This window comes from Gossypium hirsutum, chromosome D06 (genome assembly GCF_007990345.1).
Source record: "Gossypium hirsutum isolate 1008001.06 chromosome D06, Gossypium_hirsutum_v2.1, whole genome shotgun sequence".
NCBI classification, from domain to species: Eukaryota; Viridiplantae; Streptophyta; class Magnoliopsida; order Malvales; family Malvaceae; genus Gossypium; species Gossypium hirsutum.
This window is the reverse complement of record NC_053442.1, coordinates 66,319,403-66,336,482: the sequence shown is the minus strand read 5'-3', so window position 1 is coordinate 66,336,482 and position 17,080 is coordinate 66,319,403. Positions and strand designations below refer to the sequence as shown.

At 31.6% G+C, this 17,080-nt stretch overlaps 2 protein-coding genes across 14 annotated transcripts; one reads left to right on the top strand and one right to left on the bottom strand.

Moving 5' to 3' along the window:
- The first annotated feature begins 5,760 nt into the window (after positions 1 to 5,760).
- On the top strand, positions 5,761 to 10,871 carry LOC107963710 (phosphatidate cytidylyltransferase 2). 3 transcript variants are annotated; one of them, XM_041096353.1, is made up of 12 exons: positions 5,761 to 6,043; positions 6,725 to 6,924; positions 7,018 to 7,271; positions 7,376 to 7,527; positions 7,748 to 7,889; positions 8,099 to 8,255; positions 8,837 to 8,884; positions 8,975 to 9,061; positions 9,816 to 9,944; positions 10,036 to 10,092; positions 10,425 to 10,508; positions 10,597 to 10,871. In XM_041096353.1, exons 2-12 carry the CDS (start codon positions 6,850 to 6,852, stop codon positions 10,681 to 10,683), a joined length of 1,272 nt encoding a protein of 423 aa, XP_040952287.1. In that variant the 5' UTR covers positions 5,761 to 6,043; positions 6,725 to 6,849; the 3' UTR covers positions 10,684 to 10,871. The 3 variants fall into 3 exon arrangements, with proteins under 3 accessions (XP_040952287.1, XP_040952289.1, XP_040952288.1); XM_041096355.1 differs by having other exon boundaries at positions 5,789 to 5,960; XM_041096354.1 differs by lacking the exon at positions 5,761 to 6,043 and having other exon boundaries at positions 6,068 to 6,924.
- A 392-nt stretch (positions 10,872 to 11,263) lies between these two features.
- Positions 11,264 to 14,309, bottom strand: LOC107963708 (alkaline ceramidase). Of its 11 annotated transcripts, none has more exons than XM_041096362.1 (6): positions 13,961 to 14,148; positions 13,426 to 13,595; positions 13,093 to 13,344; positions 12,772 to 13,006; positions 12,130 to 12,475; positions 11,264 to 12,010 (listed from the first exon to the last, which is right to left on the bottom strand). In XM_041096362.1, the coding sequence occupies exons 5-6, from the start codon at positions 12,381 to 12,383 to the stop codon at positions 11,497 to 11,499; spliced, it is 768 nt and encodes a 255-aa protein (XP_040952296.1). In that variant the 5' UTR covers positions 12,384 to 12,475; positions 12,772 to 13,006; positions 13,093 to 13,344; positions 13,426 to 13,595; positions 13,961 to 14,148; the 3' UTR covers positions 11,264 to 11,496. The 11 variants fall into 11 exon arrangements, with proteins under 11 accessions (XP_040952296.1, XP_040952297.1, XP_040952293.1 ...); XM_041096363.1 differs by having other exon boundaries at positions 13,458 to 13,595; XM_041096359.1 differs by having other exon boundaries at positions 12,758 to 13,344; positions 13,458 to 13,595.
- Positions 14,310 to 17,080: the final 2,771 nt, after the last annotated feature.

Here is a 17,080-nt window from a genome sequence, read left to right as displayed (position 1 = left end):
TCAATATTTATACATTGTGTAACTTGTTCTCTTTTGTAGTTTTACTTTTCTTTGTGGCCCTTGTACCAAAAAAGCTAAAAAAAATAAATCTATCAACTAAATTTAATTAAAAATATACAAAAATAGAAACATCGAAAAATCCAATATAATAATTTTCATCTTTTCTTGTTCTTTTAAAATTAACTCTCGATGTCATAAAGAAAAGCAAAATTACAAAGAGAGAGAGACCAAACTACATAATGTGTAAATGTTGAGGTTAATTTTTTTTAATCAGATTAAATTGACATAATTTATAAATGTTAACAGTTAAAGCAACTATTATATCAATTTTAAAAACTATCCGGTTGCTGATAAAAAGACAAAATTAAAAGTTGAATGACTATTCTGTAATTTGTCATAATTAGATGACAAAAATAAATTTACTAAAAATTAGATAACTACTAATATAATTTATCCAAAATATTTTTACAACTTAAAAACACCTAACAAAATATCAATTTATTAGATCAACCAAATAATAATAAGAAAGACATTGTTTTACGCAACTTGCTCTTCAATGTTTACAAGGACTAAATTAAATTCTAATTTGTTGATTAAGCACGTGATATTAAGACTTTATCTTTCCATCTAACAAATTGGGTAGCCGTTGAGAAACTCGTGTTAGCTTGATGGTTAAGGTGTTCACGGCCCCAAATATGGCCTAAATTTGAGTCGTACCAGTCGTATTGTTGTTAGAGTTCTGTCATCTTCTTATAATTCACAAAAAAAAAAACATTTTGTAGCCACGAGGTTTTATGGATAACATTTTTAAAAACAAGTTGTATTATTCAAGGATAATATAATTTTTTACCATTGAATTTGACAATTAGGTTCATTTTAATATTTATATTTGTTTTTAGTTCGCTTTGGTACCTGGACTTGATACTAGATCCATTTTGGTCCCTAAATTTGGATTCCGTCAAGATTTGATGATGTGACCAATGTTCTTAAAACAAGCCTAGATTGGTTGGTTGGATTAATTAGATTGAAAATTGTTTGGTATATTGGCTCGAACAAAAGAGTTGAACTAATTGAATCGGAAACTACTCAAAACTGATAAAAAAATAGGACAAAAATCGATAGTTGAACCGGTTTAATAAATTTTTTATTTTTAAAATTTCTATTAATTTTAATTAATTACTTAGTTATTGTTTGTCTAGTCGTTAAATCAATCAAACTGATTAAATTGTGAACCATTGGTTTTTTCTTTTTTTTGAACTAAATTTAACTCTCAAACTTTAAAAAAGAATCAACTTGCTTTTTTAATAAAAATATTTTTTTAGCGAAGTTGGTATGACAATTTGCATGACAGTCCACATATACTTAATGTTGGCACGACGCTATTTATCTTATATGTCATGTTAAAAATAAATTAAAAATTTGTAAAAATAAAACATTCAAAATTCAAAAAATCTATAAAAAATCTATAAAATTTCCCAAAAAAAAACAAGAGAGAGCACAGAGTACCTATGGATTACCATGCAAACTAATGTTTTCATTAGTATTTTCGTTAAAAATAATAATTTGACTCTTTTTGAAAAAGTTGATGATTAAATCTAATTTTTTTTATAAAAGTTACGTGTCAAATTTAGCTCAAAACAATAATAAGGGTCAAATTAAAAAAATATGTAAGTATTGAGAGCTAAATTATAGAAACTGGATCAAATTAGTCCATCTCTTATTAAATGAATCAATTTAGTCCTTATACTATCAAAAATAATTAAATAAGTCAAAAAATTTAAAATATTGTAGGGACCGGATCAAATTAGTCCCCCTATTCAATTCCAAACAAAAGAAACATAAAATTATTTTAAAAAATTAACTATGTTAAACAATAAATGTTAACTCTATTCCAATTTGACTTTAATTATTAGAGTACGAGGACTAAATTGATCTATTTAATAATAGATGTACTAATTTGATGCAATCCCTATAATACAGGGACCTCTTAGTTACTTTCACCTATTTATAGATTTCATGATACAATACGACGTTAGATATAGAAGGATATTCTCCATCACTCTCTCAAAGTACACTCAAATATCACCACCGGCCGGCGAGTAAAACACCATAATATCAGCCTCTTCCGGTAACCTAAAACTCACTTTCTTTTTCGATTTCCCACTTTGACTTCTACTAAACGAAGAACAACCCGAAACATCAACCGAAGAAGACAGATCAACGGAGAAACCATCGTGATCGTTAACCCTTGGTTCAATTTCCATTGAAGAAGAAGATGGATGAACCCTTTTATTAAACTGTTTAAAAACATAAAGCTCGCCTCCATTAAAATAATCCTTCAAAGGTCCACCAGGAGAAGCTAATAACCAGTCTTCTAAAGTCAACAACTTCCTCGCTTTTGTAACCCTTTCCTCCGCCAGTGATTGCGACGGCCTTTTAAAGCCATTGTAGTTCTTCGTCGACTTTCTTGTTTTCAAGCATTGGGGCTTTATGGCTTCAATGATGGATGGCTTTTGAGTGCTTGAACCGATCACTAATGCCTTGGATTCTGGCTTTAGGTTTGAGTGTTTGCTTACTTTAGCTCCCATTGGTGCCAATGGCGAATATAAGAAGGATTATTAGCAACGTTGGGAGAGGTTGGATTAGTGCTTTTTGAGGGTTTATATAAGGATCAAATGGGGGATTGTCATGACGGTGAAGTCTAGGGTTATATTGTCAATAACAACAAAGAGGGCATAGGTGACATCTACGATACTATAAGTATAATATATGCATGGGAAAAATGGTTAAACTATAAAAACTTTTATGAAAAACAATTCTCAGCTCGACTGGTATGAGTATTATTGTCAATGCAAGAGGACGTAAGTTTAAGTACGTTGAAGTGCATTATTCTCCTATTTATAGGTTGATTATAGGTTGAGAATAGACAATGAATAGTTCTAAACATTATGTTAAAAAGAGTCGATACGATAATTGTTAAGAAAAAAAGTTATGATAAAATAAACAAGTAAAAATAGGTTGGAATTGACATATGTACTTTTATGATAGCTAAAATGTAATTTCATTATTGTATCGACTTATATCTTTATAATTTTTAAAGGATTAAATTAATTTTTTTATTATTTTGAGGGGGTAAAGTATGTAATTTAACCATTTGTACTAATCTATAATTTTATAAAATATAAAGAGGCGAATTTTATATTTTTTCTATTTTAGGGGGAGCTAGTGTCACCCTTGTGTTTGTGTATTGTTTAGATTTTTTATAAAAATATATTTAAAAAAAACATAAAGCATCCCCATAATAATATTTCTTATTTTATAAAAGAAACGAGTTTCTGATAAATTTTCAATTGAGCGAGATTCTATTGATACGTGACACCGAATTGTCAAACATTTAAATAATAGTATTAGATTAGATTATATCGCATCCATGATATAGGTGAAAAAATTATATAATAAATATATTTACTAAAAGGTTATATAGAGGTAAATGAAGTTTTGGATGAAATTGTAAAATAAAAAGTACTTTATTTATTAAAAACTTTTTTTATTGATTTTTATAGAAATACATCTTTGAAAAAAAATACTTTCTATAAAAGGGTATTTTATTTATTACTCAGCTAAATTGATGCCGGATTAATATATATAATTTAACTTGAAAGAAGATATATAATATAAATAGATGTAAATAATAGTAGGGGTGAGTAAAACTCGATTCGATTCAAAAAATCGAATTTTGAGTTAATCGAATCGAATTGTTTGAGTTATTTGAATTATTTGAGTTAACTCAAATAAGTAATTCAAATTTCGAGTTTGAATCGAGTTAAATTTTATAATTCGAATAAAAAATTAGTGCTAATACCCTTTTAGTCAGTGTCAAGTTTTAAAAATCAGAAAAAAATGGTCTCTCTCTCAACAAAAATTATAAAAATTTTCAAAAATTCAAAATAATTATAAAAATTCCAAAATTTATATTTTAAAAAACTAAAAATTTTCTAAGATAATAATTTAGCAACCTAAATAAGCTAATTAATTATTCAAGTTTATCAAAATAACGAATTTATTATTATTTTGCTTTGAAAAAGTTTTCAAATACATATGGTTTCAAATTTATATATGGTTACATGGAATTAGTTATACTATAGCAAGATTTTAATTTGATATGCTTAATTTTTTAATTAAATTTGAACAATTTCACTCGATTCGATTCGGCTCGACTCGAGTCTTATTTCAAATTGAGTTAGAATAATAAAATAGAACTCATCAATTTAATTAACTCAAAATTTTTTCACTCGACTCGATTTGATCCAACACTCGCCCCTAAATAATAGGGTTTTTATTGAAGATGGGTTAAAACAAATAAAAGTATTCTCCTCCTCCATATTTTCCTTAGTTTCTTCTCCTCCATATGAAAGACTGCCCATATTGAATCAAACTTATATTTTGTATTTGACAAAGAAAATACAGTGATAAAACCAATGTGACCCATTGTCTTGGTTTTGTCTTATTTGACATCTTTTTCATTTAGGACAAAATTTTTAAAAAAAATTAGAGAATTAAAATTAAAATTTATATTTTTATGATAGTAAAAATATAATTTTATAATTTTTAAAAGATATTAAATAAAAAATTTATCATTTTTAGAGAGTCAAAGTGTAATTTTATTATTACTAATTTAAAATTTTATAAATTATAAATAAAACTTAAATAAAATTTTTCTTGAACTGGTCCCTGCCAACCCCTTTGACTTCGTCACTCGTATTTGAATTTGAGGAGGCTGATTGATGCCTTTGTACAATTTTTAATGTATTTGTACTTATAGCATATTATACAATATATTCGAATACATCTTCGATATATAAGAATGAGACATTTAAAAATTACTCATTTTTCTAATTTCATACTTAACTTTTTTTTAGGTTAGTATTTAATCTTTTTTGGGTTTAATTTGTTATTTGAATTTGACTCTTTTTCATAATTTGGTACCTAATTATTTTTTTGTTCGGTTTGGTACTTGAACTTGTCAAACACTTTACAAATCACTCTAATATACTATCAATGTTATTTTTTATGAGGTAACAAAAACAGTCAATGTATGACTGACATGTGATAGATGATATGATTTTTTTATTTCATATGTTCAATTACTTTTATTTTTAATTAATTAATTAATTAGTGTAATAAAATTCTTTTAATTTGGATTTTAAACTATTCTTTTCTTATTTAATATTAATTTGATAAGAATAGCTCAATACCTATTTTTTTAACATGAATTTTCTCTAATGCTATCAAATTAATAACTGTGCCATCCAATTGCTCTTTTGCCAGAGCTACGTGTTCAATATAAAAGTATATTAATAAATTATTAATTGAGCATTAACTCGGTTAACATTGTTGAGTTCAAGATTGATGGGTAGTTTCAGAATTTGTATTAATCATTATTTGGGGTCTGAACTTGACCACTTTTATCATATTGGGCCTTGTATTAGGCAATTGTTCTAGCTTGAATATTTTTTCGATTCAAGTTAGTATCTGGTCTTGGCAATTGATCTTATATTGGAGCCTAAACTTTAGAGTTCAAACTTTAGAATTTTTAAGAATTAACTTGAAAAAAAATCAGACCCCTCGTATAAGAACAATTGTTTAAGTCCGAATAAAAATATTCAGAGCTAATATAAAAATAATTGTTAAATTCGAGGTGGGAAAAAGAAACCTTTAGAATCTTTTAACATATAAGTGCTGAATAAGAATCTTTGCTTTTTTTTTTATTTCTTCTTTTGGTAAGCAAGGAAAAGAAAGAAAGAAAAGCGTCAGCCTTTTGCTTTACTTGTCATCCTCATCCTTTAATTATTCTTATTCTTTCTGTCACTTACTTTCAAGAGGGTTTATTTATTTATAACTGCAATAAACCCTAAACCCAGATTTCCAATTCTCTCGCTAATGCTTTTATATTAGCCGCTGTAATGTTTTTCTCTGATTTTCCGGCGGTCTTTTGGTGTTCCAGAAATTGAGTTTCTTTCAGCTTCAGTTTTGATTTTGAGTGGTTACTTTCATTCTTTACTGTCTTAAATTTAAACTTTGATTGTTGGTTTTTTCTGGGTTTGTGTTATTTGGTTCAGTTTCTATAGATTTTTTTTTGTTTGTAATTAATTAGCTTAATAGTTTTGAGTGAAATTCCTCTTTTTAAATCTACTGCTGAACCTGGAATTTGAAAATTTTCATTGGGAGAAAGTCTAGATTCATTAATTGATCAAATTTTCCTGGTTAAAGTATCGTTTAAGGTTTGAATGTTATTTTAATTAGCTTAAAAGTGGCCATTCAATATATATATATATATGGTTCTTTCATCTTGTTGGAATATCACTGTTTGCCTTAAAACATGAGTGGAGAAGGCTAGAGATTGGGATTTCAGTAATATTTATAAAGACCCATGCCGTGTATGATTTTGGACTAGATGAAATTTTCATGTCTTTTTAAAGTTGCTTATTTTGAACCAGAAGGTGCTTTTTTGTCTATTATATATGTCTATTTTGTTAGCTTCAATGATAGAGCATGGCGAATGTATGGCTTTAACTGGATTTGTTCTAGACTATGTTGTAGTGTATTTCAGAAGAAAAAGGTTCGAATGCAGGCATATTTAATGAATTTTTTGTGCCTATGCTTACTTGCTGCACGATATTTCTTCAACTAGCTGATTATAGCTTTTATATGAATACCATTGCAGTGAGTTCCAGTTGTCATCTCTTTCAAGTGTGTGTAATTTGGTACCTTGGACGGTAACAGTTCTTTCCTGCTTCACAAGTATATGCATGTGTTTTTGTTTGACGATTGACGTTCGACTAAAGAGCCATGGAAAAGGAGAACAATATAGCCCTATCATCAGCTGGTACTTCTCGGGTTCGGCAGCGTAAACGTTCTAATGAGGTTGGGTACTCAGACGTTGAAAGGGAGATTTCTCTATGCAAGCAAAACTGTTCCTTTATCTTTAACTTAATAAAAATCCAAATATTCTTTCAGGTTATTCCAGAACCTAGCAAACCAAATGGTGGAATTTTGCTTGTTGATGACCGTAACAAGTACAAATCAATGTGGATTCGGACATACTCTACTGTTTGGATGATTGGGGGTTTTGCATTAGTTGTCTACATGGGTCATCTCTATATCACAGCTATGGTGGTGGTTATCCAAATATTTATGGCAAAAGAGCTGTTTAATCTACTCAGAAAAGCACATGAAGATGAACATCTTCCAGGATTTAGGCTATTAAATTGGTGAGAATACTACAGTTTCCTTCAATATGGCAACCAAGATTTGTTGTGCCATAGACATTAGTGTTCAATCTTACTAGCATGTATTCATCTCTGTTTTATGGCAGGCATTTCTTCTTCACTGCAATGTTATTTGTATATGGCCGCCTACTCAGTCAACCACTCGTCAATTCTGTTACTCCGGACAAATTTTTGTATCAGTTTGTTAGCAGCCTTATCAAGTATCAAATGGCTATCTGTTACTTCTTGTACATTGCAGGTTGGTTAAGCATTTCATTTTATGCGTGAATGCCTATATCGTTTTGACCAAAGTGGAACTAGTTTATTATTTCTGGGAATGCCTATATCGTTTTCTTATATGCTAGATGCTTTTCTTACTTTTTTATATGGTGATTGCCCCCTTGAATTTTCCTTTTATATAAAATAATACCTATGGCCATTGATATCTTTTCTTTTTTGTGTTGGGTTCTTGGGATCAGGTTTTATGTGGTTTATTCTTACATTGAAGAAGAACATGTACAAGTATCAGTTTCGCCAGTATGCATGGACGCATATGATTCTGATTGTAGTGTTCACACAGTCATCCTTCACTGTGGCCAATATCTTTGAAGGAATTTTTTGGTAACTTCTCATTCGAGAATTACGTTTCCTATCTTTGTGCACTTGCACACAGATATAGATATGCAAATTTACACCATCATGAAGATAAAATTGAAAGGGTCTCTGTTTTGTAATTTTAATCAATTGAATGTTGGTACCTTGATTGTATTCTCTCTTTCCCTATTCATCATCCTGTTCTTCTTGCTTAACTAAAGAACTTTTTTTCCCAGGTTTCTTCTTCCAGCGTCGCTTATTGTCATAAACGATATTTTTGCTTATGTCGTTGGTTTTTTCTTTGGAAGAACACCATTAATTAAATTATCTCCGAAGAAAACGTGGGAGGGATTTATTGGAGCTTCTGTTACAACTATGATCTCTGCATTTGTGGTGAGCATAATTTTTTTTTCTATCTTGAACTTGACTCCATCTTGTTTGTAGTCAGGATTTCATTTATCTTCTGCAGGTTTTACATCAATAGGATAGGGAAATTCACTAAACTACAAAAGTCAAATAGAATGCAATAGTTTAAACTGGTTCTTTATGAAAAGGTTAATGCAGTAGTAGCATTTTCAATGCAGTTAATACAACTGTCCTTACTGATGCTTTAAGGGGCTTGTAATATTCTTTATTTGTTTTTCTTTTTCTCTGTGGTATCAATGTTAGGAGTCATAGTTGATATTTTACATTTGTGGATGAGTTTAATAGATTTATGCACTGACAAGCATCCTTCTCACCCTTCATTTGTGAAGGATTATTGAACACCTTGTAATATCTAATGCTGATGCCTTGATTAATGCTGCTGAATGACAAGTATAAACATTCATTTTTTATTTTCATTTTCTTTCCAATTTTCATCATGAATCTTTAAAACAACCTTGGGAAGTTATGTTATGCGCGTTTTGTATTATGGTATATATTTTCATATTAGTACGTGTTCATAAACATGACGTAAGATTTTGCATATGCAGCTTGCAAATATCTTGGGTCGTTTCCAATGGCTAACCTGTCCAAGGAAGGTAATTATTGGATCGAACTTTTTCTTTGATTCTTCAAGAGGCACCAGTTTCTTCTTCATTAAACTTATGGTGTGAGGGTACTGATTACAGGATTTATCAACTGGTTGGCTTCAATGCGACCCAGGTCCATTGTTCAAGCCAGAGTATTATACTTTACCAGGATGGATTAGTCAATGGGTAAGCTTACATATAATTTTTATCTGAATCTATTGCCCTAATTATTCTTTCAGTTGGTATGATTTGGTTTGCTTGAAAGAGACAATTACACTTTTAACTTCCCCATAAAAGTTTCGGCATGAACTCTAGTCTGATTGTTCCGATTTCCCTGGTTAAAAGGGAAAGACTAGATATTTGAATATCATCCAATTTTGAAGTATCTCTTACTAAATATGAACCGCTGCAGTCAACAAGATTTGCTAGTTACATATAATAAGCTTTAATGTCTTCATCGATGTAGGTTTGTTGAATGATTATCATCTCAACTCGAACTGCTTGGGTTCTTTAAGTCCCATAGTCAAATTCTAAGCTATGTTACTTGGGCTCGGGGGTAAGTGTTGGATAAGAATATGTACCCAAAGCAGATATAGCCAAACTTTTCTAAGTTGTTTCTTATATTGGGAGGATCATACTCCTATACCCACATGTGAATATATGAAAATAGGGGTGAAGGCAAAGGCAGGCAGGCAGTGGCCTTTGTCCCCCTCAAAATGGTAGATTTTCCATTTAGCCCCTTAAAATTTTATGAAATTTCATATTAGTATAATGATGAAAATTGTACTTTGCCCCCCTCCCCCCCCCCCAAAAGCAATTTTCTAGCTTATATGTAAGACATGGATGCGAGAAAATGAAGAGTGCATGTAACATAGATTCTAACAATGGGAACTTTAATATGAGTAAGTTAAAAGGTTATCGTTATTCCAATTTTTTGTAGTTTCCTTGGAAAGAGATCTCTATTTTGCCAGTTCAGTGGCATGCTTTATGCCTTGGTTTGTTTGCATCAATTATAGCACCTTTTGGGGGCTTTTTTGCAAGTGGTTTCAAACGAGCTTTTAAAATCAAGGTATCAACTCCTTCCGTATTCTCTATTCAGATTTTGCTTAGCTTGTTTTGATACTTAAATATTTTAACCCCCACTTCCAATATCACTACAGGACTTCGGTGATAGTATACCTGGACATGGTGGAATTACAGATAGAATGGATTGCCAGGTAAGAAAATTGGGACTCTTCATCCTAATTGAACATTTAAATTAAATGTCATGTCTTTATATTAGTCAGACTCGGGGGCGAGTGTTAAATAGAGGCATGTGTCCTACACAGGTATGTCCAAATTTTTTTGTCTATTTAGGGGTTCTTGGAGACTCATATCTAATTCTCATGTCCGGATATGTGTTGGAAAAAGTTTTTTATTGATATGTAGCTGTATGAATTTTGTTGTTTACTGTTGTTAAGTAGTAAATATAACGAATGGATCTACATTTCATTAGAGTGCTAGTTCAACATATCTATGCGACTCTGACTTGTTCGACTGTTAAATATAGATGGTGATGGCAGTTTTTGCATATATCTATCACCAGTCCTTCATTGTTCGTGAGGGCATCTCAGTTGAAATGATCTTGGACCAGGTAAATGAATCCTTAGTGTTTTACTTAGGCTGTTCGGTTTTTACTTAGGGTTCGTAACTGTAAAAGGATACACTGCATCACTACACAGGTCTTGACGAACCTTACTTTCGAGGAGCAGCAAACTCTTCTCGCAAAGCTTGGGCAGATCTTGCAGGACAGACTTGGACATTCTTAAATACACAGCTTAATTCTGAGCAAACAATCATCTCGTTCTTTTCCCGAGCATATGTATATGGCGTTATGATCTTGTTTCCCAGTAATTTATCTTTAGACAGGCATTCTTTATCCTCACACTGTATAGTGTAACATTTAAGCCAATTAATCATTGATTTATATATACATGAAAGCTTAGCAGAGAGTTTATATTCTGGTGTTTCTAAGTTCTCTCTCAATATATACATGTATGTGTATTGGTTTTCGGGTTTGAGCATAGCGAGAACTGAGTAAGCAGTGATACAATTGGTGCTTAAATGGGAATGCTAACTTGTTTGATATCAAGAGGAAGATTTGCTCAAATGGTTGTGAGCTATGTTACTTCGAATACGGGTCGATTTTCTCGATCGAGATGTATGGATACATGAATTTGTGTCTACATTGATCTATCAATATGGTTTCCGAACTAGTTGTTCAGCATCCCATTCTTCATCACTCGGTTGAAAAATTAATTTTCTCTTTGATTTAATATATAGTAAGTAATTTATTTATTTTTTAAAATAGAGAGGATAAAATAGAATCTGATTCGTGGAAAAAAAATATAAGAACAAAAATTCATGATTTATCTCAAAACCCTAACTATTAGCACAATTCAAGCAAAAAGCATTTTAAATATGGTACATGTTTCTACTTTTTTACAAAGTAGAACTTCAATGAGATCCTGACAAACAACTTCAATGAATAAATAATCCTTGAGGCTTTTTTCATTGCTTTTCTTGATTACCTCCCATAACGGGGAAAGGAAAACTATATTTCAGAGTTCCCCCCTCGATTGTCATTGTGTTTTCGGTTTCTCAATCTTCACATACGGGAGAATGCCCATAAGATAAACGACTTTCGGCGCCCATCCCCGTTGCTGAGCACGACAGAACATTAAAAACGTGTTTGCAAAATATGAATTGAAACCCATCAAGAGATGCCATAAAGCATGACCTTGGGGGTTGATTCGCCAACTCGATATCTGTTTGCAGAAAACACGATCGGAGAACCAGCATAAACTACCTAGGGAAAGCGTAGCCACGTACAACTTCGCGAGCTTCTTAGCGGAGGCATCATTGGTGTGAATGTAGTACTTATACATCCGTGGGATACAAAGAAGGCAGAGAATCACGTAATGCACTTTAAAGCCGATGCCAAAACGAATGACAGAATGAACGACGGCAAAAATGGCACCGTAAAGGAAAAGGAAAGTGGGCATCGTGCTTCGGTAATGCCAATCCGGTGAGTACAAGATGTACATATAAAGAAGCATCTCCCATACCATAGGAGTTTCATCACCTTGTTGTTGCCTGTTAATATATTCAGATGCAAACCAATGAAACAATTACCATCCATGGACGAAAAGCATGCATTTGAATGGCCAACTAACTAATTCCGAACTACATCATGTATAAAGATCGATACTCACAAGCGTTGCAAGGTGGCATGGTATAACATGCTTCCAATGGCAAGTATCATATTAGATACATGAAGAACAGTGAATCTTTTCTCGAACCTCTGTCTTATGGCATTTACGAGACCGATGAAGGCTAAAAGAATGGCGAGGATATTCGATATAGTATTGTAGAACTCTGCAACATAAGAAGAGTAGGCATAATTCTTCTCACAACACTCGCTTGTAGATGTGACTGGACCCCAAAAGCTTGATATTCCATCAGCCATTTTCAGCTATAAATGTATGCAATTGTGAATGAACGCGATCGTTCTCCAGCCTAAGAAGGTTGCAGAGCTCATGAAACCTTCAAAACCATGTCCTGAAAAAAATAAGGTCTGATGTTTAAGCATTTATAAGAGCAGGAAGATGAGAACAATGGAAACAGATTATAAGCCCCAAAAGCAAGACTTTAAGGAGAAGGCTAGCCAAAGGAGAACAAAAACATTGAACTTTGTTATATATATATATGTACTCCGCCGCTTGGCAATCCTCGTCAGAGTACCATGACCACCTAAGGAACGCACAAGCCAACCACTCCAACAAGCCAACCATCATTTATCACCCATATACTTTGAAATCTTGATGATATCACATTACTCACCTAACAATACTCACCTAACAAGGGATGATGGGAAGGACCAGCGAGGCTATCAAGACAATCATCCCCTAACTCCGCCCATCTGGTTTTGTCAGTCTTATCTCTTCCACCATAAGGACTGTTCCATATATGTACTCCACTTGGCAATCTGCGCCAAAGTACCGTGATCACCTAACTTCACCCATCTGGTTTCGTCAGTCTTATCTCTTCCACCATAAGGATTGTTCTGCCAGGATCAAGGGAATGTGCAAGCTAACCACCCCCAATAATAAGGTCACTCCAGTAAGACAACTATCACTTATCGTATTTTGAAATCTTGGTGATGTCACATTACTCACCTAACAAGAGATCATGAGAAGGAGCAACGAGCCTATCAAAGACAACCATCATCTAACTCCGCCGATCTGGTTTCGTCCGTCTTATCTCTTCCACCATAAGGACTGTTCCAAATACATACGCTACTTGGCAATCTGCGCCAAAGTACCATGATCACTTCACCACCTAACTCCGCCCATCAGGTTTCGTCAATCTTATCTCATCCACCATAAGGATTGTTTGTCAGGATCAAAGGAAGTGCAAGCCAACCACCCCTGACAACAAGGTCACTTCGATAAGACAACCATCAATTATCACCACGTACTTGAAAATTTAGGCGATCTCAAGTTATTCACCTAACCAGAGATCATAGAAGCGGCCAACGAACCTATCAAGCGACTACATGTGGCAAAAGAGGTCAACCTCATCTCTCACTACCGTTTTCTTCCTTAAGCTCCTCTTTCTTTTTCACCTCCTACCACCCAAAGAGTACGGCTCTCCGCCCTAAGAGTGAACAGTCCTTAGCCTCCACCACACACAAACTTCATCTCAATTTCCATCAATTTTTTTAAAAAAAAAACAACAAAAAAAAAACCCCAAAAAGCAACGACATAAAGATTCAATAAACAATTTCACCACTAACCATATCATTTAATCTATAAACCAAAAACTATATTAGCTGAACCATCAACAAGCAACAAAGAAGCTAAATTCGCATTCCTACAAAATACCCCAAAAAAAGCATTGTTTAAACAATAAAGCTATCTATCCCAGCACTCAAAATTTTCTTAAGCAAATTAAATCCAAAATTAAACACCTATCAAACATGTAATCATATCTACACTCATATAATTAAAAAATTTTAAATATAATGGAAAAGAAAAATAAAACCTTAGAGGTGGAGATAGATCTCATCATGCTCTGCTGAAATGGAATATATTGTGCTGTCCTCTATTTCCCTTTGTTCCTTATATGAAGAGACACAAAGTATACGTTAGTAAGGGATAACTGGGAATATGGTAATTTAGACTTTTAGGCGTTCGAGGCAAAAGATAATGTGTCGCTAATAAAGAGAAAAAAGGGTTAAAATTTTGGGTTTTTGAGAGTAAGGTGTCCCCCACGAAGGTGACAATAAAAATTGGAATGGGCCTTAAACGCCATTGATGATGATTCTTTGAAGACTCCTCTCTGGTAGTACGGGAAGAATGGGCTGTGTCCCCATGTCATGGGCTCAGTAGCTTTCTTATCTCACTTCTTTATGCCAATGCTACTTCAGGTTTATTCATTGTATGGTATTAATATAATTTATACTTGTTCAGATACAATTTAATTTGAAATTTGAATTTAAAATTTTGTACAAATTCCTCTATTTTGTAAATCGTTTAGACCAAACCCGTTTTAGATATACTCATATTCACATCATGGTATTATAGATTATTTTAGATTTAATTTTTATATGATATACATAATATTAAAAATGAGTCGAGCAGGGGCAAGGTTGAGCCCAACTCCTATTATAAACGGGCTTAATTTTATTGTTCAAAACTATTTTTTGAACCTAATATTTTTGTCTAGATTCTCTCAAATATCGGGTTGGACTTCAGTCTTAGGCAGTAACCTAACCATCAAATAGGTTTAGATAGTATCATGTGGGTGGACATACTTTTATTTTATTGGTATTAATGTGTATTAGACATGTTCATGGGTTAAGTTACCAGCCTAAACTTGAAGGCCCGTCTGAAATTTTAGAGTGTCTGGGCAAAAAAGTAGGGCTATTTAAAATATTGGTCGAGTTCAGGTTTGAACATTCAAAGCATGAGCTGAACTTGACCCGTTTTTTATGTATATAATACATTATACTAATTTTTATATATTATATAATTTATAGCACATAAAAATGAAAGTTATAATAATATGGGTGGGCCTTAATGGGTTTGGGTTAGCCAATTACAAATACGGGTGAGTTTGGACAAAATTTTAGACTCATATTTCAGGTCGAATCAAACTTGAGCAAGCATAAAATGTCTTAATATCATACTTAAGCCTGACTTAACTGATAAGCACCTCTAATATGTATTGATACTAATATGTTATTGGTTTGTAGTTTCAAATATATAAATATATTTTAAAAATATTTACAAATATCAAATAAATAAAAATAAATAGATTTCAAATCTAAAATACTCGTGAATTAAACAAATACAATCCATCATTCAACAAATCGAAAATAAACTAAAATGTCATCTCATACATTAAACAACACGTCGTACATAAATTGTTCCGATAATTTTTTTATTAATTTAAAAAATCAATATATTAGAACTCTTTCTATATTAATAATATATATTATAATTAAATTTAATTAAGCCTAATTCAGATTCACTAATTATGTAGCCATCGACAAGCATTATTCCGACCGATACAGATAAAATCAGGCGAAACACATTGGTACGACTAGTATAAAGCTATAAGATACTCGATTTGTTTTCTGCATATTCAAATGATATTCGAATTCAAATTTTAAACTTATTATTTACAATAAATTCAAAATGGATACGGATGAATAGATTATTTGAATATTTATCATTCAAATTCACATTATTTATTCGAATAACAAATATAGATTCGAGTTCGGATTTGGAGATCTGAATTCACTTATGCATATAAAAAAAATTTAGTGGATTCATATTCGAATTTTGCGGATTTGGAATATCCGGAAAAAATTTAAAAAATATTTTTTATTTTAAATTTAGATATTCGACAAATAATATTATTTAAATTGGATCCACGTGTTCTGATTTAGATTGTAAATTGGATTCATTAACCTTTAACAATTTCTCTAATGGATAATGCTCAATCATCAGGTGAAATCAGATTCATTGTACCTAGACATTGACATATAGGTTCATTGAACTTAGTCACTCCAAAACAACTTCACCACCGTTGAGTTTTTTTTAGCAAAACTCTAGCCCCTTTAAAATAATAATAATCATTGAACAACGGCGGCTTCTATTTCCCACGTAGTTATTTAGACATATAAGACATCATTAATACAGTAATTAAAGGATGCCGATTTTTTTAATTGACTAAATAAGTCGGGTTTTTTTTCAAGATTTAGAGTAATAGATTGACTTTGGAGAGAGTGTGTGAAAGCACGATCGACTGGGAGAGCTTTCTGCACAGTTGGCATGAAAGCTCGTTTAGCTAGATGTACTTTCACACACTCTCTTTAAAATCGATCTATTTCTCTAAATTTTGAAAAACAATGAACTATTTGGCCAATTAAAAAAATCGGCATATTTAGCCTATTTAATCGTAATTAAAAACAAACATTACAATGAAAAGAAAGAGAGTTAATTTCACCAGACATTCCCTGAACTATGACCCTCATTTTAAATTGGTCCCCAAACTTTAAAAACATTCTAATTATATGATGTAATTTAAAATAAAAGTAAAATGTTGCCGTATAACTTTTAAATTTAAAAACTAAAAATAAAGTAAAAAAAAAAAGAGTGAAAGGATAGTTTTTGTAAAAGTTTCGAAAATCTCAGAATCAATATTTTTACATCATTCATTTTTTCTTTAAACTTATCATTTTAAATTATGACCCAAAAGATTTGAGGTCTGATCATTTAATGGTTAAATTAACGATTTTAGTAATAAAAATATCTTATTAATATAACATCGATAGTTTGAGGATGTAATTAAAATGGATAAATATCAAATTTATACATAAAGTTTGGTCCAATGTGCAATTCGATACATGAACTTTGATTTGGTGCAATTATACACATGAAACTTGAGTTACAATTCATATGTATACATGGAACTTTGATTTTGATTCAACTGTACACATATAAATACATACATCCATTTATTTTTCATATTGAATTAATATAATTGTTCGTGTACGCAATATATTCACGTAAAATGGTGCTAATTCAATAACATTGTTAGTGATTTATGAAAATTGAATCAAATCAAAAATTTAGATATAATCGCATAAAACCA